Genomic DNA, 24,928 nt, shown 5'->3' with positions numbered 1-24,928 from the left:
CCTGCAACCACAATTACTAGTCATAAGAGATGGATATTGTTTTAGATTTGCTTTTAAAATTCTATTAATGCTACCACTGATCTAATATAAAAAATGGTGTTCCTGAGACACTGTGGAGACGGTGCTACAGAAAAACAGAGGTGTGTTTTCATGTGTGTAAGTGAATGTAGCTTGAGGCATTCTTTCTAGTTGTGCAGTAACATTTTGTTTTTCCTTTTTCTTAAGAGTTTGGAAGGGTGAATATTGTGAACCTCAGTTTGAGTAAAAATGACACTTTTTAAAATTACTTTGTGTGATCCCTTGATTGTCTGTTTAAAAATTGTGGAGTCATTTCCAAGGAAGAAGATACAAGAGAGCAACAGTTCAATGGTGAAGCTCTCTTTTACATTGCTGGAAACAGCTGAATGAACTGAAATCTGCCAGAACTTCCTGATTGAAAATGAATTCCTAAATAGATAGTAATTCTTTGTTTGTCACTATGTTAGTCACATAGATTTACTGTAATACCTTTTGTGGTGTTAGTGATAAAGAAATAATTTATGCTCTTATCCATTACTGGTAACTTTAGTTCATGTAGGTGCGGTGGGGGGGTCAGCCATCCAGAGTAACCCCATCATCTTATTTTATTATGGTCCTTGTAGTTCCCATCCCTTTATCTATTTTCCTGTTTCCTTCTCCATACTTCTTACTTTTGCCTGTTTGTGTATGTCAAGGAAAGGACCCTATTTTTGCTTGCTTGCATGAAGTCCCTAGCATAGTTTTCAGTGCTCAAAAATAGCGGTTCTCAAACTGTGGGTCAGGACCCTGTTTTAAATGGGTCGCCAGAGGTGGCGTTAAACTTGCTGGGGCCCGGGGTCAAAGTCAGAGCCCCACTGCCTGGTGCCTAAGCCCAAGGGCTTCAACCTTGGGTGGCAGGGCTCAGGTTACAGGCCCCTCACTGGGACTGAAGCCCTTGGGCTTTGGCTCCCCTGCCCGGGGTGGCGGGGCTCGGGCTGTGTCTTCAGTCCCCTCTTGTGGGGTTGTGTAGTAATTTTTGTTGTCAGAACGGGGGTCATGGTACAAAGAAGTTTGAGAACCCCTGCTCAAAAATAATGAATGTCTGTTTCTACCTGTTTGAAAGTAGGCTTATGTTAATTTGTTTTTAAAGTGTCAGCAAAGTTTCATTTGTTCTTTTTGTTCTCTTTTAGGTTTCTACAAGTTGGAGTGTGACTTAATTTCTCATCGTATGGATCACTGAATGAGTAACAGATGGCCTTACCTCGTCTTACGGGAGCTTTACGCTCCTTTTCAAATGTCACTAAACAAGATGATTATAGTGAAGAATTGGGTGACTTAATGGTAAAGATACTAAGTTTTATCTTTTTAGGTTTTTTTGTTTTAAATTCTAGTGGATGTTGTAAGAGTCTATTTATTCTGTTTCCTTAAGGTAAACTGCTATTTTTTTAATGGGAAGATCAGGAAGACTATTTAAGTATAGATTCCGTGTGCATTTCCTGCTTATCCCATTATGTTCATACAAGACTGAATTTACTTTGGCTAGAATGAGGGATGGTTTTGGTGGTGGGGGGTCTTCCCTTTCAGGAAAGCTTAAAAATACTGATATTCATGTATTTAGTTGGGAAAAGAGAAGATAGATAGGAAATAGAATTCATAAATAGGTGATGCAGGTAACAACACCTCTAGTGAGGGTTGCCCAATGCTTCCCGTTATAAAGATCCTGTTTTCAGTAGCTTATGAGTGGTACCAAACTTAAATCATTCAGGTTGAAATTTTTCATGATGGTTGTCTGCTGGTCACCCTAGCAGCATCCCAAAACAGCAAGAGGCTCACTAATACCTGGTGGTAAGTTTCAGTTGGCCTCACCAGTTTAGTGTGCCCCAACTCACTGATGTATCTAGAAGGTGTCATGTAAGATACCAATAGAAAGCTAATACCATGCTGAAAATTAATATTATTGTGCGGCATATGTACAGAGGACAAATTAAAACATTGAAAATTGTTATCAAATTATGACTGGCAGGCAGGACTAAAGCTATCCCACTCTAGACAAGAATGCCACCTTAAAGGTACTTCCAAAGTACATTAAGAGACAATGGAAATCTAATTTACATAGATGATAAACAGGATCATCAAGCCAACAAGCAGAGGAAATGACCTTTCAGCATCGTTGCGGGGGAAGGAGATTGAAGGAAACAGTCTGTATTTTAGCAAACTCCATCAGGGGAAGAAACCAGTCTGGAACTTCCTTTGCCACCAGACTCCATGTTGCTTTCCTCACAGCTTGAATGAACTTTACCTCCTCCCCCAAGTAGTCTTCAGAAGAATCCATTTCAGAGGTGCACTGGAGTATAAAAGAGAGACAAAGAACCCCAAGTGATCTTTTACCTAAGACAAAGGAACCCAGCACTCTTGACAGGGAAATCCTGACCGGAGGGGTGGTCAGCCATTTTGCTGGAAAGTAGATTGCTAAAGAAACTATGTTGAACAAAGGCTGTAGCTTGTTTTTTTAAGTCTTAGCCTCTAGAAAAGTTGTTTAATTATGTCTAGCGCTATCCGTTATACTTAAAACTCTCTTAAAATCTTACCTCTTTTTGAGACTAAACTTGTTTTACTTTCAGTATAAACCAGCCCAGTGCTGTGGTTGAAGAAAAGTGAGTGTTGGGTATTGTATCTTTAAAGGAACAAACAAACCTTAATATCTCTGAATGGTCAAGGAGAGGGTTGGACATTGCAGAGCACATGCTTTTGAGAAAATTTGGGACTAGGGGATTTTGGGTAATCAGGCAGTAGTGTAACAAGCAGGCTGCTGAAATTGGAGCGCTGAACCAGGACTGCTTATCAGACAGATACGCAGTGCATTCTTTTATGATGGCTGGAAGTGTCCAGTAAAGAGAGTAGCAGCAAAGCATTTTGAGGCACTTGGGGTTACAGGACAGGCAGTGACACACCCCCTCACTGATCTGCATTGCACCCCACAGTGTGACACTGCCTCATGCTGAATTTTTTTTTTTGCAAAGTTTTAGCAAAAATGGTTCAGTCCATTTGAAAATTGGGACTAAAGAAAAAGACATTGATTTGCTCATAATAATGATCTGGTTCGAAGAAGTTATTTTGAGAAGCTCTAACACCTCCAGGCTTTGGAGCAGGCACTTGACATTTGGAAGGGGGTTCGTTATGGTGTCAGGGATTTGCCTTCTACTGTTCTTGTGAAATTTGTCCAAGTTGTGGGCCTTCAAAAAAAAATCTTGATTTGCACATGCTTTTTAGAGACTTATTAGAGTTCAGCAACTATATTCTCCAAAGATTACATCTGCACTGAGCATGTTCTAGAGTGGGGCTGTGGGAGCTGAGCAAGGCTTTCCTTGGAATTGCTTCTCTGGGCTGCTGTGGGGCTGATCACAGGGGCTAGAGGGTAGAGACGAGACAGATTGGATGAGAAGCTGGGTGTGTGAGAGAAGTAGGGGACTGGGACAAGGAGCCAGGGTGGAGAAGGAATGAGGTCAGTTGAGGAGCCTGGGGTTGGGGGACTGGGACTGGATAGGGGTAAGGAGAAGACAGATTGGGAGAGGAACCAGCTTTGTGGAGTGGACTTGACGGACCGGATGTGGAGGTTGTGACAATGAACTTAGTGCAGGAGAATGGGGCTGGGAGGAGAGCTTGTGGTGTGTGTATGTATGTGTGGGGACAGGCAGAGGCTGATGTCTGGAAGGTGAATGAGGGTGCAGTGGGAAGATGTATCAGACAAAAAGCCTTATTTTGGTCCTGTAACAGGGTGGCCTGCCCCTTTAATGAACAGGGCTGGCTGGCTCCAAGCCTCTGGCCCTTAATTGAATGCTATTAAGAAGTGAATAGGTGTTCCTTTATAAAGAACCTGTTCTCATTAAGGAGAGGTGAACAGGAAGCAGGGTCAGTGGAATGGTTTTTGGGAGAGTGTCAAGGTTCCTCCCCCACTCTGAACTCTAGGGTACAGATGTGGGGACCTGCATGAAAACCTCCTCCTAAGCTTACTTTTACCAGCTTAGGTTAAAACTTCCCCAAGGTACAAATTAATTTTATCCTTTGTCCTTGGAATATCCACTGCCACCACCAAACTCTAACTGGGTTTACTGGGAAACGTAGTTTGGACACGTCTTTCCCCCCAAAATCTTCCCAACCCTTGCACCCCACTTCCTGGGAAAGGTTTGGTAAAAATCCTCACCAATTTGCATAGGTGACCACAGACCCAAACCCTTGGATCTGAGAACAATGAAAAAGCATTCAGTTTTCTTACAAGAAGACTTTTAATAGAAATAGAAGTAAATAGAGGTAAAGGAATCCCCCCTGTAAAATCAGGGTGGTAGATACCTTACAGGGTAATTAGATTCAAAACCATAGAGAATCCCTCTAGGCAAAACCTTAAGTCACAAAAAAGACACACAGACAGAAATAGTCATTCTATTCAGCACAGTTCTTTTTTCAGCCATTTAAAGAAATCATAATCTAACGCATACCTAGCTAGATTACTTACTAAAAGTTCTAAGACTCCATTCCTGTTTTATCCCCGGCAAAAGCAGCATACCGACAGACACAGACCCTTTGTTTCTCTCCCTCCTCCCAGCTTTTGAAAGTATCGTGTCTCCTCATTGGTCATTTTGGTCAGGTGCCAGCGAGGTTACCTTTAGCTTCTTAACCCTTTACAGGTGAGAGGATTTTTCCTCTGGCCAGGAGGGATTTTAAAGGGGTTTACACTTCCCTTTATATTTATGACAGAGAGGCTGCCAGAGTCCCCTGGGAGGGGAGGCAATGGGAACCTGCTGGCCAAAAGAGGCTCTAAGGAGAAAGCCCTGGAAGGTGGTGCTTGGTTAAAACATCAAGTAAGGACTCTGCAGAGCCTGGGAGTATTGGCAAAGAATGTGCAGAAGAGGTGCCCAGAAAGGGGGGCAAATCTATATTTTCTTGTGTTTAGTAAGAACTTACTCTGAACATTATTGAAGGTCAGCATGGGAGAGGAGCCTTGGTGTTGGCAGAGAGCCTACATTTCTGAGTCTGTTGGACATTGTCATCTTGGACTCTGAGGAGTTTATCTTTGGATTTGGAATATTTTGTGTTTTAATAAATGAGCTCAAACAAAGGTGTTACTGAAACAGAGACTTTGAAGTCCCTATTCAAGATTCAGAAGAGGGGGAAAACTGAGGCAGAGCAATGCAACGCCAGGTCTCGCTGCGAGAGGGTGTTCCAGGCAGTGCGTTTTGTAACAGGCCCATTTGTGTATTATGATACAGTCTTTAATTATGTGGTCACATAATCTCTCCCCTGACCCCCCAAGACCCTTGCTTCATTTAATGTACAGGATGGGTCTGCTCTGGGGGTGAATAAGGGTTGTAATGAAAGAGGCAGTTGTAGGATCCCACCTCATTGGTTGCAGAAGTTGGAAGATGTGTAGCAAATGAGGCAGGGAACTGCAGGAAGAGAAGGGATGGTCTCATGGTTAAGACAATTGAATGCTTCCCCTGAATTCCTATATGAAGCTAGGCAAGTCACTTAAGCCAAACTTTTCACAAGCGGTCACTGTGTTTTCTTCACATTCTGGTTGGCAAATGTGAGATTCCAAGGATCTGATTTGTGGACGTGTGGAGCACTTACAGGTGCAACTGAAGTCAAAAGCAGCTGTGATTTGATTATATAAAATGCTTTATTATGCTAAGTACTCAGAAAAATCAGGTTCCAGGCATCTCAAATTGGAGACACAAAACTAATAGAAACTTTAGACCTTAATCTCACTGTGCCTCAGTCACCCATCTGTAAAATGGGGATATTAATAGCCCTTCTCATCACAAGAATACTGAGAAACTAAATTCAATAATACTGTGAAGAACTCTCATACTATAGTGATGAGTACTATAGAAGAGCTTATCTGTCTTCCGAGCAGAGTTTGAATAATGTGCATTAAAAAGGTCTTAGCACCACATATTGAACAAAGAGAATTAAAAAAAAAAAGGGGGGGGGCAGCTCATTAGGTGAGCACCATCCATCCTGGGCACTGAATAAGGAAAGTTCCTTTGGGAAATTATAAATAGTCTTTAATTACATGATCACATACTATCACCATATATGCGCACAAGGAGGCCAAATTAGTTTGGGACTTCCAAACTTTTTGAATGCTTGACTTTGCAACCGTAATGTTCTCTTAACATAGCTTTTTAATCGAAAAATATTAGTGAATGATGTAGAGAGGCTAATCTGGTGTTGCTCTTCATTTTCTCATTTTGTGTGTATGTGAGGGAGTGGGGTTCAGACCCAGTGTTGGTGGCTGGGTAGTAGGAACAACACAGCCAGTTTCTGACATGAGGCTGTTTGGGTTTAGAACAGGTAAGTATCACTCAAATAGGAAGGGAAAGGACTGAATATTTACACTTTGGGCCATTTCAATGGGAATACGTACCATGGGGAAAGTGGATACGTTAGGTTGCTTCATGTATGCAGTAAAGAACTGCATCCGCACTAACTGGAAAAATAGTTATAAGAATACAGGAAGAACGGCTAGTATTTACATTCAGAATCCCATCTTGTATCTTAAAATGTCAGATAAAACCTTTATCTACAACATATAATTAACCTTTGGAATTTACTGAACTTAGACATTTGAGGCAAATAATGTTAGTAAGATTTTAAAGCTTAGAACACTCTACTGGTATGAAGAAGTCTAAAAACTGCTGTAACAATATGGTCATTGATCCTTCTGCTTCAAGGTATAAACTGACCAGCTGGGGTCAGTAAGGAATTTCCTTTTACGGTATGAAATTGCATGATCAGGGGAATTATTTCATGCCCTCCTGAAGCGTTCGGCTTTGGTTATTGTTAGAAATTCAATAGATGAACCATGGTCTGTTTAGGTGTGTGTGTTCTTATGCCTATCATCCTCTTAAACAGCTTGGGGCTTTTTGGTAACATCTTACTATTCCCCCTTTGTCTGTTCTTTTTAAAAATATGTGGTGTATCAATGTGACTGCTTAATATGTGATGCATCCCATACTCCAGTAAGTACATCTTCAAGCATAAAAGCATAATTCTTGTAGGGAAGCTGTTTAAAACAAGGACAGGTTCCGCAGCTCCAATTAGCTTTTGTTTTTACGAACTGCATGTTAATTCCAAACAAAATGCACATTTCTAACATTTATTTTCTCTGATTAATCTATTCTTTTTCAGAATAAAAGATCAAAATTACATAAACAGTTAATGAGCTCCGAGCTTACATGGAAGAAGATAGTAAAATTTGTTGAAGACAGTTTGGACAAGAAAGAACAACAGTCTGTATCTGGAGATTTAAGAACTATATTACAGGCTGCAAAACAAATAGGTAAGTCTTAATTTGTTAGTAATCTAATACCATCAGCCTGAAAACCAAATTTTAAGTTGATATGTTTTGTACTCTTCAGTTCTTCCCTCAGATATACCCTGGAAACTAAAGCTAGTCTCAGTTACACATGCATATCTAACGTTGGAATTGGGGCCTCAGGATGTCTTTTAACTTTGATTTAATTTTCCATTTTCTGGAATTGTTGCTTCTCATATTGTTAGTGCTGTCTCTTACTTCTCTTTAATCAACCTCCAATAATTAAAAGTTGCTACAGTTACTTTTGGCACATCAACAAGGAGAAGAGAACAAGTCTGGTGGTATCTACTTCAGTGCAGAAATAGTTGTAATATTAGAGAATGGATTTTTTAACAACTTTGTCATTCTGAAACTAGGTACTTAGGAAACAAGAGACCGAGAAGAAGCCTCTAGCCTCTCCACCCCTTTTACCAGTATAGGGGACGGAGTGGAGTTACTGTTTTTAGTTTTTGTTGTGTTTTTTTTTTTTTAAAAGCGGTGGGGTGGGGGAGAGGAATTTCCCAGTCTGTCAAAATGAAAATATTTCAAAAATTTTGAATATTTTTCAATAAACAAAACTTTGTGAGAAAAAATATGTGGGAAAAATTTGTTTTCAACAAAACCCTATTTTTTAAAAAAAAACTTTTTGTTGAAAAAATTTCAGTTAGCATTATTAGTGGAGTTGAGCCCCATTAGCTCCTAGTCACCCCTTATCAGCACGAGGGTCAAGGAGATGTTTTTGTAGGTTTGTTTCATTCATAGTTGATGCTTGGCTAAGGATTATCTCCCTGAGTTTGATGGGGGTAAGCTTAAATTTTCCTGTATTCTTTCCTCGTTACTGTTTCAGAAATCTCAAACAGCAGCCACAGGGTAAATATGACTGGTGGGGCTTAAGCTACGTAAATCTGTTATGTGTAAATATGGCAGCCTATCACCTTGGTAGTCCTATGGGATCCGAGTCGTACATCCTTGCACGTGACTGCCTGAATGACATCTGCAGAAAGAAACTGCTTTTCTGTGGTTTGAGACATTTTGCTCCAAAGAAGAAAACCCTTGGCCAGGCTGACATACAAAGTGACTTTCTGTCTGGGAAGCAATGTCAGTTTTTGCCAGTAACCTCTGAGTCCAGCTATACTGGGCTATTTACTTTATCAGAAATTGATGTCAGGTATCAGTGGCGTAGCGAGGATGGGAACACGGGTCGGCCCCGACTTGGAGTGGGCAGGCAATGGTGGGGGTAGGAGTGATCAGGGCCACTTTCCCCTCCTCCAGCCAGCCCTGTGAGGGGAGGAATGACACGCTGGCCAGGGCCCCCAGAAAATTGGGGGGGACCTGTAAAAATGTGCTCCCTGTGCCCCCACCTACTCCGCCCCCCTACCTGGTGCTTAAGGCTTGCTCCGCTTCACCTGCCTGGTGCTCCCGCTGGGGAATGGGGCTTGCCCTGCTCTGCCTGCCTGGTGCACCAGAGAGAGAGTGGGGGGTGGGGCCTTGCAAGCCTCCGCGCCCCGCTCTCTGACAGGAGCGCTTGGCGGGCAGTGGGAGCTGGGCAAGCCCCCGTGCCCCGCTCCGTGGCTGGAGCACTGGAGCTGGGCAAGCCCCCCTGCCACAACCCCACTCCCCAGCTGGAGCGCCGGGTCAGAGGAGTGGGGCGGGAGCAGAGCTGGGGCTGTGGGGTGGGTCTGGATGCTAAGTGGTGGGCTGCAGATATACCTTTATTAAACTAAGGGACAGAGCTCGTAGCTATTCCACGGTTCCCGCAGTCTCTGATGCCCATTGGAATTCGGGGTTCAGCTCCCAATTCCTGATGGGGCAAAAACATTGTCGCGGGTGGTTTTGGGTACATGTAATCAGACCCCTCCCTGCTCCGTGAAAGCAATGGCGGACAATCATTTTGCGCCTTTTTTCATGGGTTACGCATGCAGATGCCATACCACGATAAGCATGGAGCCCGCTCAGCTCACCATACATCTCCTGGCTGCTGCTGGCGGACGTGGTACTGCATTGCTACGCAGCAGCAGCTCCTTGCCTTCACGGCAGTCGGTGCAGTAGGACTGATAGGCGTCGTATGTCTCCGGGTGCTCCTGGCAGACCTCAGTGAGGTAGATTGGGGCTCCTGGACAGACATGGCTATCCTCATCTTCGAGCACCGAATGGGAGCCAGAGGTCATTCTTTTCTTTAAGTTTTGTCTCATGGAGATTCAGTCCTTCCTGGAATATCATGCGAGCTGGAGGCTTCTGCCTCAGGCTGCTCTCCCAGCTGGCAGCACCGTGCAGTCACACCTACCACAGCCTACCCCTTGCTCCCATGGCTCATGAAGCCTGGACAGTAGTAAGGAGCAGTTCAACTATAGGCTGAGCAAGTTCAGAATGGTGGTAGAATGTGCCTTTGGATGTTCAAAAGTTTGCTGGCGCTGTTTGCTGGCTAGGTCAGACCTCAGCGCAACCAACATTCCCATTGTTATTGCTACTTGCTGTGTGCTCCATAATATCTGTGAGAGTAAGGGGGAGACATTTATGGCAGGGTGGGAGGTTGAGGCAAATCCCCTGGTGTCCAATTTTGAGCAGCCAGACACCAGGGCAGTTAGGAGAGCACAGCAAGGTGCGCTGAATATCAGAGAAGCTTTGAAAACCAGTTTCATGACTGGCCAGGCTTCGGTGTGACAGTTGTGTGTGTTTCTCCTTGATGCAAACCCACCCTCTTTGTTGATTTTAATTCCCTGTAAGCCAACCACCCTCCCCCCTTCGAAATAAAGTAACTATTGTTTTGAAACCTTGCATTCTTTCTGTATTAATTTAAAAAAAAAAGAGAGAGATAAAGGACAAGTTAGCCTGGGTGGGGTGGGGGAGGAGGGAAGGACAAAACCACATTGCTTATTGTAGCCATGCTAAAAATCAAACTTTTTGAATGACAGCCTTCTGTTGCTTGGGCCATCCTCTGGAGTGGAGTGGCTGGGTGCCTGGAGCCTCCTCGACACCCCCCCATACGTTCTTGTGGATGCAGCGGGGGTCTGTGCTCTTGTTGGCTTTCCTGCAGCTCCAACAGATGCTTCATCATGTCCGTTTGCTCCCCCATTAGCCTCAGCGTCGTGTCCTGCCTCTGCTCTTCACGCTCACTTAATTCTTTCCTGGCCTCTGTCACTTAATGTCTCCATGTATTAAGCTGTGCCCTGTCAGTGCTGGAGGACTGCATGAGCTCGGAAAATGTCATCGCAAGTGTGGTTTTTTTTGCCTTCTAATCTGCGATAACCTCAGGGACGGAGATGATAGGGGGAGCATAGAAACATTCTATGCTCTACGATGCTGGGGGGACTGCATGGTCACCTGTGCTGCTGAGTTCGCCACGCTGACCAAACAGGATATTAAATTCAAAAGTTCCTGGGGCTTTTCCTGTGTACCTGGCTAGTGCATCAGAGTTCTAAGTGCTACCCAGAGTGGTCACAATGGAGCACTCTGGGATAGCTTCTGGAGGCCAATACTGTCGATTTGTGTCCACACTACCCCAAATTTGACCCAGCAAGGTCAATTTTAGCGCTACTCCCCTTGTTGGGGAGTAGTACAGAAGTCAATTTTAAGAGCCCTTTTGGTCGACGGAACAGGGTTGGTTGTGTGGACGCTGTCATTTTTAAATCGACCTAACTCAGCTAAATTTGACCTAACCCCGTAGTGTAGACCAGGCCTTAGATAAAATAAATCAGAAACATGTTCCCCAATTTTTGCAACATAAATGAGTAGTGGAACTTGTTAAATCTAGCCATCTTATTGAATTAAATTTACCTTATCAAACAACAAGAATGATTTAAATAACTTTTTAAATTACTTTGAACATTAGTAATCTTGCTTGTTTTGAATATTCATTACTCAGTTGTGGCCTGATGTTTCCAAAGGCGCCGAGTACCATTGACTTCAAGGTTTCTTAGCATCTTCTAAAACTACTCCGTTAAATCCTTGTGCAGAAAATCAATTTATTTGTAATTACTTTCTTCTTATATATGATGAAGAATATTTTAAATCCTGGCTATTCAGCTCTATATACACTATAACAATTTCTTTGTGTGAACAGATGGTGACATCACAGAACTAGTTATTGAGTCGTCTTCATCATCCCAATTCTTGAGGTTTTTTGTCTTCATGTCCAGTGCTTTTCTGAGGAGGAAGTGAAGTTAAAAGTTGATATACTCAGATCTCAGAATTAATATGATTGAAACCTGTTGGAATTCCTAAGGATATTTTCTCAATATTTTGGTGCTGACTAGATTAACTCAAGTTTCATTGCTTAGAGAGCAAAGAGAGATCTAGTTTATTCTATCCTAGGTATAGAAACAAGTTCAGGCTGGCCTGCTACTGTGCTTTAAACTCAACACCAATGTCTTCAGTCAGGCACAGGTGCTATCACTTACAGTTAGCCAATCATCAGCATTCAGAGTTGTCTTAGAAATATTTAATCAGAACTAACTCGCACTGTGACTGACAGCATTATTTGTTCTACTGGGGTACAAAGAAGTAATTGCTCTCTAGCCTATGAACGAAAAAGCTGCTCTACATCTTTGAAAAGTTTCAGGATCATATTCTTGGTGACTTTAAGGAATATGATTTGTACTTAAGCATGAATATTTGAGGAGGTGTTTGTGGATGGATATTTTTTTGTCATTGGATTCCTGGGATATCTGTGTCTGGTAATGAAACACTTTAAAAAGGATTAAAAGTAACCAGGGAGCAGCTACATTAGAAACTATGTAATTAAATTCATTGTTTGCCCTTTTGCTTCCCAAAGCGCCTGATATATTAAAGCTAATTTAGTACAAAAGATTTTTTGGGTTTCTTTGTTTTTTGTTTTTATCCCAGAACAGCAGTAAGCAAATAAACAAAACTTAGGGGTATACAGTGTCTGTCAAAATTACATATTTCATAATTTCTCTATAAATGAGTATATTTACGTATTACTTGTAAAAAGAGACAAATCAAGAACAAGGCAAATGAAATAATCATCATCAGAACCAGCAACAACTAAGTTAAAGGTTCTCTTGGCATTTGGTTCCCAAGAAGCTCTTCTTGACTCTGATTTATAAATATAGATGGTAAAATTAATATTCTTTATGCTTTTGTTGATTTGAGCACACTGTAAATTTCTGTTTCTGTCCATAGAAAAATATCTGTATCCAGCATTAACTGATACAGATAAACATGATGTTGCATTAGTTCTAAAACTAGAATGTATGTATTGTACAGTATGCAGTAAATTCCTAATGGCTGAATCAAGCTAGGGTAGCAGAGAAGAGCTTTGTCTTTGTCTTGTGTTCTAAAGTAAATTAGAACATTCAGTCAGGTTACTTGATTTACATTCTCAACACTTCTCCAATTTTTAAAAAATGTTGGTTTGTACAAAGAATATTGATGGTGTGAAAATAGGTTTATTTTTTTTAAGTTCATATAGGACAGTGGTTCTCAAACTAGGGCCGCCGCTTGTTCAGGGAAAGCCCCTGATGGGCCGGGCCGGTTAGTTTACCTGCCGCGTCCTCAGGTTCGGCCGATAGCAGCTCCCACTGGCCACTGTTCGCCGTTGCAGGCCAATGAGGGCTTTCCCTGAACAAGCAGCGGCCCTAGTTCGAGAACCACTGATACAGGGTATCAAAATGATAGACCTAGAAATCCTTAATAAATAAAAGTACAACTAAAAAGAGTAAAATCTAGATGCTTTATTATTACAACACCTTTTCTAACTGTAAAACCCTGCAACAACTTACTCTTATTGTTTTATTCTTAGATTAAAGATTCATGTCACTCTAATTGCTCATATGGCACTATTTGGAGCAACAAATTGAATACATTTATGTGATAGGCAGTAAAAGAGAATTATTTTAGTTGTTAGAATTTAGGTAGTGAAGTTTCTTTTGTTTTTGTGCACAGTAGGAACTGAAAATGGACAAGAGGCAATTGAAAGTGGAGCTGTTTTTCTCTTTAAGATGTTTCACATGAAGGAGTGCGTTGGTCATGAAGAAACAAAGGCAATCAGGCAGACGTTTGGGCCCTTTCCATCATCGTCTGCTACTGCCGCCTGTAGTGCCACGTGCCGGATTGCTTCTTACTTCACTGAAGAACAGCTTACTGCACTTATACAGATTGCTGAAGAGCAAAATGGTGATAACAGAGTATTCTTTGGTAAAAATATAGTATTTTCATTTGACATGCATGACCTGGATCACTCTGAAGAACTGCCAATAAATGGTGAGGCTGCTGAACAGAAAACTATAAGCTTAGATTACAACAAATTTCTGAATAACCATTTGGAACACTTCCAGAATTGCTATGGCGATAACTCTGATCACAAGTCCTTGGAAAAAGTGGATGATTCTTTTCTGTGGTATGAGGTTGGGAAGTTTCTAAATGAATCACTAAAAGGAACCCCTGGAGAACCAACAACAGATGATCTCTGCTGCACTTTATATGCGATGCTTGCGTCTAGTAAAAGTGGTGACGAACTTCAGAATGAGGTACAGTAGTTATATTCGTAATACTGTAGTAGAATTTATTTAAAGTGACACAGATATCAAACTTTCCTTTTTTACTCATTATTTCAAGTTTTCCACATACAAAAAAAAGATGTCCACTTGGCATTAACAGGCTAGAGACAAGTTTCTTCTTGAAGGTAAAAGGCAGTGACTATTCTGGTAGCTTTCGAGACTTGGCATATTGCTAAAGCTATAGTCACAGCTGTCAAGGGGCAATAGCTGAGTTGAGTGATATCAATGTTTTTGTCTTTGTGTTAATAAAAATGAAATCACAATATCTTAAATCACTATACATGAGTCTGTATAATGGTTTAAGATATTGCAGTGCACTGGAGCAGAAAAATCATTGTATAAATGTTTTTTCTGTTTATATAGGGAGACAGTTTTCTTTTGGTCACTGTTGTATTGACTTCGATGGAATATATGGGCAGATGGCATTAACATAACACAATGTCCAATGTTAAACCGTATTCAGGTCTGTGATTTGGTGTACAGAGACCTCAGACTGCTTAGTACCATGGCAAACACATCACTGAACATCCTTTTTAACTTTTATTAAAGATGGAAAAAAAGGAAAAAACTTAACACTTTTATTTTAAACATTTGAAATGTTTTATTTAATTCTTATAACATCTCTTGTTCCTTTCCCTTTAGCTGGAGAAAATGTTTAGAAGGAAAACCCCCTTGTCCAGTCTCTTAAATGGTACCAAATATGGCAATAACTGTCATTTTTTGGGGAAAATAGAACCTAGTTAAGAATGGGCTGGAGCTGTTCTTGTAGCTGTTGTTAAAGTCAGATCCCATGTGGTGGCTGAGATTTTAGCTGGAGCTGGTAGCAATGTTACCTGGGCCCCCCTTTTTGGCCCAGTCTGGTCAGGACATCTCAGGATTAGGATGATGTAGGCCTGGGGTCCCAAGAGACAGTGGGGGTGTAATGGTGAAGCTTTCTTCACTAGCCTATGTCTGTTTGTTTTTTATTTTTCCCCAACAGTCTTTTTCTTTAAGGACCTAAAAGAGGAGTGATGGGTGGAATAGCCCATTTTGTCATGTCCAGCAATTGGACCTAATATTCAACAAACCAATTTTGGTTCATTAATTTTTGGACCCACATTTTTTGTTTACAAAACATGATTTTAACTTTGGGTTATATTAACAGGCTTTTTTTTGTTTGGATTAATGTAGAGTTTTTGTCTGGCTTTTTTGCACCTATTCCCTTTACATTTGTTATAGGTTATTGTAACATTTTGTGCACTTGCACTTTTTACAGTTGAACTTACGATTAGGGTAAATCTGTAGGCCCTGATGTATCACCCTGTTTTTTTTATGGCGGATGCCGTACTGTTCCCCATGGCTGACGTGTCTACTTACACAGTCTTGTTAGGAAGCAACTGTTTGAGATGAGAGGTCGAATTTTTATTATCTTTAAAGATCTTGTTTAACTTCCAAATGTTCATTAATTTTAAAGTGCAGTTATACTTTCTAGCTACACTTTAAAAAAATCATTTGGTACTTTTAAATGTGGAAAAAATTACCTTTTAATTATTTTTCTGCATTAGTGGTCACACTTCCTGTTGCAGACCCTCTTTTTGCTGCTGATGCAGGAGAGAGATCTGCTTTGAGGTGGAAGTAGGGGCAGGTAGCTCTGCGGAAAGACCCATTATAAATCTGCTACCTATTTCCGCCTTTAGAAAGTGGTCCAGGAACTGGTGGAAGCTAGTAGGATGAAGGAGTGACTCTTTCAGAAGAAGGACAGGGGACCAGGGGCTGCCCTAGACTAGCTACCAGCAACTGGCGCCCTAGGCAAACCTTGCAATTGGCGGCCCCACCCCCAAACCTCAAGGGCAGATCTAGGCTGACACGAAATTTTCAGAATAGATTTGTACACGAGAGCTAGATGATGTATCAGTCAGATTTCAAATAAAAATGCATTAAAAATGTTTATAATCTTTTTATTACAAATCCCAAATCATCCATTACGCTAGTCTGCTTTAACTGCCATTACCGCCACATCCAATATAGAAAGAAATAAGAAAACTCTTCAGTGAACTTTAACCTGTATTTACAAAACATTCAGAATAAAAAAACATTTTGTGCTCTTAAAACATGACTTTTCTTGCTTTAAGTTTTGAAAATTCAGTCACTAGTTCTTTTAGATCCAGTTTTCCAGCTATTTCATGGTCTGTTGACATTGTGGCAAGTCCAACAAGTCTCTCTTGCACCGTTGTTGAACGCAGATATTTTTTATCAATTTTAACTTTAAGAGGCTACGTTTCCCACTAGCTATGGAAACTGGCAAAGTTAAAAGAATGTGTAGAGCTATAAAAATATTTGGAAAACTGTCAGTTCATTTTCACGAACAAACTTGAGTACTTCTTCAGGAGTGGAATGTTTCTTAAGTCGTCTTGAAAAAACCTGAAGCTTGCTACACAAATCTGTAGCATCAATGTCTTTTGAATTTTCATGAGTCAATGCCGACTCCAGTTTTATACAAAATTCTCTTATCTGTTTTGCTGTTTTCTTTTGCAAGCTGTGGATATTATATAGAAAGCCAAATACTGACTCTAGCTGCTGCGTTCGTTGAATTTTTTCGTCAACCGAGTGAATAGCAGTATCAACGACTGCAAAGTAGAAATTCACTTTGAACCTTTGTTTTGGGTTCTGAATGGGTGTGTCTGTCCTTCATATGAAAAGTGATGATTCTTTTGCTGAATGTGAACTGGCCCTGGTTCAAATTCTGTTGGAAAGCCTATTTCTTCAGCAAGCCTGAGAAAATCTACCAGTGTTCTTTCGAACCCTTCATCACTTCTGAATTCCTCCAGAATATTTTTAGTTTGCTGTGTTTTTTGAATAGCAGAATATATGTTCAAGTTCTTTTCCTGAAGCTGCTTACTGGTGAGGTTAACCTTGAAAGGGATATTCTACCACAAAATGAGTGAAGTCACAAATTTAAACTTGGAAAGGCCATTTGCAGGAGCTTCTGCATCTGAGCGTGCCATATTGCCAGATGATCCAGTAAAGGTAGTATCATCAGAAATTTCAATTCAGGCATCATAAATATTTCCAAATTCATAGCGAAGAGGCTTCAAAGCATCAGTGCGATTCTCCCATCTTGTCTAAGTGGTTTCACAGAGAATTCACGTGGCAAGTCAGAATCTCCCAATGGCGTGTTGAGCCTGAGAAAAACACGTTGCACCAGGTCAAAGAAACTACTTGCCTCCAAACAGCATCTAGCAGCATCATTGACAACCAAATTCAGAGAATGCGCACTACAAGGAACGAAAAAGGCCCTAGGGTTGATTTCCATTATTCTCCTTTGCACACCATTGTCTTTGCTCTTCGTATTACTCTCATTATCATAGCCTTGACCACTTAAGTTTTCAACAGATAATGATGTTGTTTCAAGCTCTTGTAGAATAGTTTGTCATAAATGCTCCAGTCTCCTTCAGCAGTATGAAACCCCAAAAATGTTCCTTTATGAGCACTTCAACATTATCTTCATACTGCAGACTTTTCCATATCCACAAAATGAATGATCGTCATTTGTTCAACATGACTCACGTCTGGTGTACGGTCCAGTATTACTGAGCAGAGAATTTTCTTTTCTTTCCATCCTTAGGGAAGGGAAATCCATGAACTTATTCGGGTCCATGTTCCACGAGAATTTGCCGCACACTGTCATCACATCTGGACCATAAAGCTGGGTCCCCATACTGTAACTTGTTTGTAACTTCCTCATCCTTTCTTCCTTCTACTTCATTTACTTCAGTTTCTTCACGTGTCTCTGAAGGTGAATAAATTTTCTCCACTTCCATATCAGTCTGATTCTGTGAGCTGCCTTCATCTAGAAGGAAGATTCCATCATCTTGAGTTTCCAAACTGCTTTTCTGTGGATGTGAGCTACCCTCGTCTCCAAGTAATATACCTTCATCTTGATGTTCCAAACTGCTTCCATGTGGATGTAAGCTAACCTCCTCTCCAAGTAAAATTCCTTCATCTGAATGCTGTGAACTGCTTCCATCTTTATTTGGATTAAAGAGGAGATATTTCAGGATGGATCCCTGCTGTTTTGCTTGGTCCTTTTCCTTTTCAGCCTTTCATTTACGATACTCAGCTGCTGATCAACAGCAGACTTCTTTCATAGAATCATAGAATATCAGGGTTGGAAGGGACCTCAGGAGGTCATCTGCTCAAAGCAGGACCAATCCCCCAGTTTTTGCCCTAGATCCCTAAATGGCCCCCTCAAGGATTGAAATCACAACACTTGCTTTAGCAGGCCAATGCTCAAACCGCTGAGCTATTCCTCCCCCCCCAATTAATACTCTTTGAATGTGAGTAGTGGCTACTAACCTGGAAGAGGAAGGAGTGGGACGGGGACTAATAATGTGTCAGAAGAAAGATGAGTAGAGATGGAGAGTGGAAATGTGTCCTGTAATAGGACAGCGTTGGGTTGAGGAGACCTGGACCTGAGAAGGAGTCTGCTGAGCAAGAGAGAGCAGACACTTCAACTGGTGAAGGTGGCTTACCCATCAGAGAACACTGGTGTGGAGTACGGAGTGAATTTTGAAAGGAAAACTACCACCTCTTTTTTCCCTTTTCCAGCATAATTCTTCAGTACTTTGTTCAACTGAACCTTTTAACTTTCTTCTAGAAAATCGACATTTCAAACTACTTAAAGATCCCTCTGTAGCTTTTCTGAAAGGGAGTAGAAACACTGAAGTGGTGCCACAGAGTGTTACCTAATTTATCCATGTTTAATGCTTAAGATATTTAAGTAACGGGTTTAAAAATTCCCTTAAAACTAGCTACAGTGAAAGGGGATTGAGAAGAATAACCACCTTCCATAATAAGTCTTAATGATAATAAAGAAGTCTTGTAAATCAAGTATACAAACCAAAAGCATGCTGCTTATCTGTATGAAAATGCCATCCTCTAACTTGTTTTGCAGGGGAAAATGTTAAATTTCTTTTTCAGGAAATGTTCTTTGTCATTGTGGTTAAACTTGAATTTTGATTAGATAAGAAAAAAGACTGCTCCCTCCTTCCACGCCTCCCCGCTTCCTTCATGAAGGTGGTTGAGCAGGGAAGAGTGTCTTTCTTTAGAGTAGCATTTTGGGACTGTCATCAGGGGGAAAAAATGTGGCATTTCCTTTCATGGATTGCAAGCAATAACCTCAAGGAAGCTTTTAAAATGTTTAATCACCTGTCTTAATATATTTCTTAACTATTTTTAACTTCTCTCCTTGTTCTGTTCATTTCCTCCCCATTCACTCTCAAAAAACCCTTCCCTGCTTAATACAAATACTGGGTAGTTGGCATGTCACCTTTCATCACAACAGTCCCATTAATTCATTGCCCATTTTGTTGTGTTTATGTGGGGCCATTGAGACCGTTTGTAATTCAGCAGATTTTGCGAAAAGCTGGCTTACTTTGTTATATCCTCCATTAGGGCAATAATGCTTTGAAATTTATTGCTAGTTTTGGGTTGTGCTTTCATGCAGTTTTTTCATTGTAGTTGGTTGTGTTTTGATGTTTGTTTGCTACTGGCATAATCTAGTGTCTTCATGCAAATGAATCACTGTAACTTAAAATAGTCCTTTTCTAGAACAGAGTGTGCAATAGACTTGTAACTAGCATTATTGAGATGGTGTGACAAGTGGCTGTTTCCATGTGCATGCTCTGAGGATCTTGCATTGAGGTGGGTTGATACTTGTCTGCTGAAGTTGCTGTGCTTTGTAAAATTCTCTCATCATTTATACACTGGGAAATAAGGAGTATTTGTATGAATAGTCTGGAATCCCCCACCTAAGAACAGGTTAGACAAACATCTGTCAGGGATGGTCTAAGTATACTTAATCCTGCCTCAGAGCACGGGGCTGGACAAGGTGGCCTTCTGAGGTCCCTTCCAGCCCTACGTTTCTATAATTCTGTGAAATAAAATTGTGCTATTTTTTGGCTAGATTCTAATATGTCCTGTTTTCGGTGTAGTCCCTTAACAGTCGCTTACAAATATATCAAATGAAAGGCATGTTTACATATCAGTTTCAACCCATAACAAGGTTTCTCTCAGCTCATAACTGTAAGAAATCTGCTCTCATTAGGTATTGCCTCACTCTTACTCTTCGAATACATGCAGCAGTTATTTTCCACTATGAACAAATGTAGTCAAATTAGATTATATACATTACATTGCAGATAAATGATTTTAACATATTTCAGATTGTTGATAAGTTTGATAATGACATAACTGGTAGTGACATGTAAGAAGCCAATTACCTGTATATGCGAATAGAGAGCCATTGTTATTGACATGGTACATTTGGAGTTTAGCCATGATAGCTGTGTAAATGATTTTTCTCAAGATTTAGTGTATGGTATTTTATTCTTAAATCCCATTCACACACACAGCAGCCACCATAATGGCTCTTTCAAAACAATTAATTAAGTAATAGTGTTTTAACAAACCTAACTTTCTTAGGATAACTAGAGAATGCTTTGCTCCAGTTAGATTTTAAAACAGAAATCTTGCAAAATTACTGCATCCGCACGTGACTTACTGAATGTTATTCCCTCAGAGATTCTTTCTCCAATTAATACTTAGAAGTTATAAGTAAAATACTGATGCTTTTGAGATTTTTTTTTTTTTGTAAATAGTCACTTCTGTTGTAACACCATTAACTTGGGGACCATTACAAAATAATCTTAAAATAAAAAGACAACCATTATACTTCCTGCAATTAGTTACATGTTACAGGTACAGAGAGAAATTAAAGTGGACCCTGAAATTCAGGAGAAAAATGTGAAGAAGCAGCTTATATGAAAGTTCATTGTAAACGTTTATTGAATTCTGTTTTCCATGTTATAGCATGAAAAGAAACGCCTGAACAACTAAAACTAAGAAGCTGGAGTGTCATTCAGTATGACAGTAGACTATTCAGCATGTCACATGTATATCTAGACAAAATGTTAAACGTTATATAAAATATGAGTAGAAGGGAATTCAATGATTATGTGAAAATATCTATAATACAAAAGTATATTATCGCCACTTATTCACAATGTGTGATGTTCGTTTGTATCTAGATGAACACATGAAATTCTTACACTTTTGCCAGTCTACTAATTTTTGATTGTATGTGTATGTATAAAAATAGGTAGATACATATTTACAAGCACATAGACTTAGAATCCAAAAACTATATATATCTAATTTGCAACAGGCATATCTGTCATGAATAGACTGATTGGGCAAGTTTTTCAGTGTTATATAATGGAAAAGATAAATACGAAAAAAATGAAATGTCAGAAGAATGAAAGACTTATAAGAGAAACTTATCCTGATGTTACATATCATTAATCAGTAGATAAACAATCCCAAGGTACCTTGGTGTATTGCCTTTGAAGTTTATGGTTTTCTAACAAGATCAAAAGAAGGTTAGAGGATATACACAAGACGTGTTTTTGTTCTGTTTTTTAAAAATAACTTTTCAAGATTGCACTACTTTGCCACAGAAGACTGAGGACTGATTTATGAGCTATTTGCTGTTAGCAAATGCTTTTTAAAGTAACTTGTGTTTTTTTTCCTTTCCCTTTAACACTAATATTAAGTGTATTTTCTCAGAGTCCAGAAAACTTCCATGGAGCAAGTTTACCTGGGTCTGGTGTAGGGGGAAATGTGAGCTCCTCTTTGTTTTACTACTTCCCCCCCACCTGAGCTCCACCCCAGCCTACATTTCCTTTACATTACATTTGCGAATGATACTAAACTGGGAGGAGTGGTAGATACGCTGGAGGGCAGGGATAGGATACAGAGGGACCTAGACAAATTGGAGGATTGGGCCAAAAGAAATCTGATGAGGTTCAATAAGGATAAGTGCGGGGTCCTGCACTTAGGACGGAAGAACCCAATGCACAGCTACAGACTAGGGACCGAATGGCTAGGCAGCAGTTCTGTGGAAAAGGACCTAGAGGTGACAGTGGACGAGAAGCTGGATATGAGTCAGCAGTGTGCCCTTGTTGCCAAGAAAGCCAATGGCATTTTGGGATGTATAAGTAGGGGCATAGCGAGCAGATCGAGGGACGTGATCATGCCCCTCTATTCAACATTGGTGAGGCCTCATCTGGAGTACTGTGTCCAGTTTTGGGCCCCACACTTCAAGAAGGATGTGGATAAATTGGAGAGAGTCCAGCGAAGGGCAACAAAAATGATTAGGGGTCTGGAACACATGAGTTATGAGGAGAGGCTGAGGGAACTGGGATTGTTTAGTCTGCAGAAGAGAAGAATGAGAGGGGATTTGATAGCTGCTTTCAACTACCTGAGAGGTGGTTCCAGAGAGGATGGTTCTAGACTATTCTCAGTGGTAGAAGAGGACAGGACAAGGAGTAATAGTCTCAAGTTGCAGTGGGGGAGGTTTAGGTTGGATATTAGGAAAAACTTTTTCACTAGGAGGGTGGTGAAACACTGGAATGCGTTACCTAGGGAGGTGGTAGAATCTCCTTCCTTAGAAGTTTTTAAGGTCAGGCTTGCAAAGCCCTGGCTGGGATGATTTAATTGGGGATTGGCCCTGCTTTGAGCAGGGGGTTGGACTGGATGACCTCCTGAGGTCCCTTCCAACCCTGATATTCTATGATTCTACCCTTGTTCACCATTCTTCCACATATAGTGTGGTTTTTTTTGGTCCCTACCTGTCAACAAGTCTCTGGACAGTGTTTATTTAGAAAAACACAAACAAACAAAACTCAGTACTCTGATAAACAGACCCAGCAGTTACCCCAGTTCAAATGAAATGAACCACTGACAAAACATTTATAGCCAAAATTAATCAATATTCCCCATTCAATCCCCAATAAACTTCCACAAAACCTCTCCCCATCCCTAGAGAAGCCTTGTAGTATGTTCAAACTTGGACAACTGTGGCCCTGAGGAGGAACTGAATTTCAAAAGCCCATGGTCCTGATGAAGAATGGCCGCCTCCCTTTCTATCTTCCCCCCCCCCAATCTTACACTGACTGGAGCTTCAGGTAAGATGCTTCTTCTGACAGTTTACACTGAGGTATGTCACAGGGAGAGGCAGGTAGGTCCCAAGTCAGTTAGGGCTTTTGAGGTCAAAACTACTGTCTCAAAATCAAAATGGAAACCACCAGGCAGCCAGTGTCTGTTGTAGAGCTGGTTTAGAATGGACCTATCTTCATTAACTTCAACGTGAAGGTTAAGTATGCTCACAAAAAGAAACACAGCTTAAGAAGCAGGCTGCAGAATTCAGCACCAGCTGCATTTTCTGAATAGCTTTAAGTATTAATTATAGGAGCTACTGGTTGCAGCTTGGTAGTTAAAGTTGTATTCTCAAATAAGCATAAAAAGGGGTCTAAATTACCATTTTTCTCTTCCTGTAGTTGGTCTTCGTGTATGAAATTTCAAATAGTATTAGTTTTAACGTCCTTTGAATTTTCTGTGTAGCAACTGGCTTCCTGACCGCCCTCTTTCCACATAGCTTTCAGACACAACTCACATGTGGTTGAAAATCTGAAGTCTGATTTTTTTTTTTTTAATTCCTAAAAAAAGCTTTCGATTTTTAAGTCAGTTTGATTTTTGAATGCTTCAGTTTGGCAGTAGTGCTTCTGTTGGCTTCCTGTATTTCTCGTACCACAATCCCGATTTCTTTCTTTTCTTTGTATCCTAGCCCCTAAACTCTACAGAGGTAGGAGCAGAGGGAAACTGATGAGCAGAAACTCTAGACAAGTGGAATTCCAGGCTCCATTATTGAGCTGGGTCTGACAAACATCCTACGGTTAATCACAGGGGAAGCTCTGAGTCTGCTGTCAGCCATTCTGAGAATGGGGGAACAGAACGATGAAGTGAAGCAGAGATTGTGCGGCTTTGCATGTTGGTGCAATATCTCATGCTTTTAAATATTAAAAAAAAAAAATTAAATCACCCTAGGAAACTAATATACAAAAGAATAACAAAACTTTGGGGTGAAGCACACAAGCCTGTTAAGAACCCAGTATACCTGACACACAAGCAAGAAAACAAAAAGTTAAGCTAACTAGCAGTACATCTCTCTCTCATTCGGCCCATGCCCCTCACCACTGGTTGGAGGACGCAAGAGATGACTGCGGAAGCATGATATTAGTGTTATAATCTAATGTATTGGTCCAAAGGTTCATCCAATGTCTGCTGATATAAGGAGGCTGGGGAAGAGGGAGCACATGGGGAGTGGGTCCCTGGCCCTGGGAGAGTGGAGGAGGAGACCAGGTGAGGATTGCAGGGGCCAGATGGGGAATGGCCCCTGATCAAAATTAATCCCTTTTTGCTCTGTTAGAGTATGTTTCTCATAACTAGGCTAGTTTCAGTGGGGCAGTGTAGCTCCTATTTAACATTTTGACAATGGAAAGCCATTATAAAGCTGGTCTAATCAGGCAGTTAAATTGGGTGTATGGAGTGCCCCAAAATAGCTGGAGCGTACCAGAGACTCCTGCCCCATGTGCGGTAGGATCTAATCCTATCTGAATAGTGTGTAGCTTAAAGGTAATTAAATATTACAGATCTTGGTGCAGGATGGCATTTTACCTAGTCAGGTAACATTTCTATTATATGGAAGCAGACATACCATAAGTGCCTGACTTAAATAGTAATGTAAAATGGACTAAGTATCATGATCTTTGAAAACTGTTGAGGATGTAATTGTTTTAATAGTCTAATTGCATGGCAGTATGTATCCTTGTATTTGGTTTCTGTGATATATTTGTGACTGTCAATACTTGTTTGCATTTGGTATTCAGCCACATGATTGGTGAATCCAAAGCAAATACTGTTTATGATCAATTGCAAGCTTTTCCATGAGCAGAATTGTGGGTTGAGATATAAAGATTTATGGTTTGATTTCCCAGTTACAGCACTCCCCTTTTATGGCACTAGCTCATTTAATTCGGTTATAGTAGAGCAGTGATTTTCAACCTTTTCTCATTTGCAGACCCCTAAAAAACTTCAAATGTATGTGCAGACCCCTTTGGAAATCTTAGACACAGTCTGCAGAGGGGTTCCCAGGGGTCCGTGGACCACAGGTTGAAAACCA

At 40.7% G+C, this 24,928-nt stretch overlaps 1 protein-coding gene across 9 annotated transcripts in view; it reads left to right on the top strand.

The window, feature by feature from the left end:
- The window catches only part of ASCC3 (activating signal cointegrator 1 complex subunit 3), a 508,218-nt gene that overhangs the window by 22,173 nt on the left and 461,117 nt on the right, over positions 1-24,928 (top strand). For 7 of the 9 annotated variants that reach the window (XM_073336863.2, XM_073336866.2, XM_073336865.2 and 4 more), the window contains exons 2-4: positions 1,188-1,338; positions 7,186-7,336; positions 13,256-13,839. In XM_073336863.2, the coding sequence (XP_073192964.2) occupies positions 1,249-1,338; positions 7,186-7,336; positions 13,256-13,839 (825 nt within the window). In that variant the 5' untranslated portion in view covers positions 1,188-1,248. Of the gene's footprint in view, positions 1-1,187; positions 1,339-7,185; positions 7,337-13,255; positions 13,840-24,928 lie in introns of those variants that run through there. The other 2 variants (XM_073336864.2, XM_073336867.2) reach the window with 2 other exon arrangements.

The sequence above is a fragment of the Lepidochelys kempii genome, chromosome 3 (assembly GCF_965140285.1).
Source record: "Lepidochelys kempii isolate rLepKem1 chromosome 3, rLepKem1.hap1, whole genome shotgun sequence".
Taxonomy (NCBI): Eukaryota; Metazoa; Chordata; order Testudines; family Cheloniidae; genus Lepidochelys; species Lepidochelys kempii.
The sequence above is the reverse complement of the archived record's forward strand: the minus strand, read 5'-3'. Positions and strand labels throughout refer to the sequence as shown.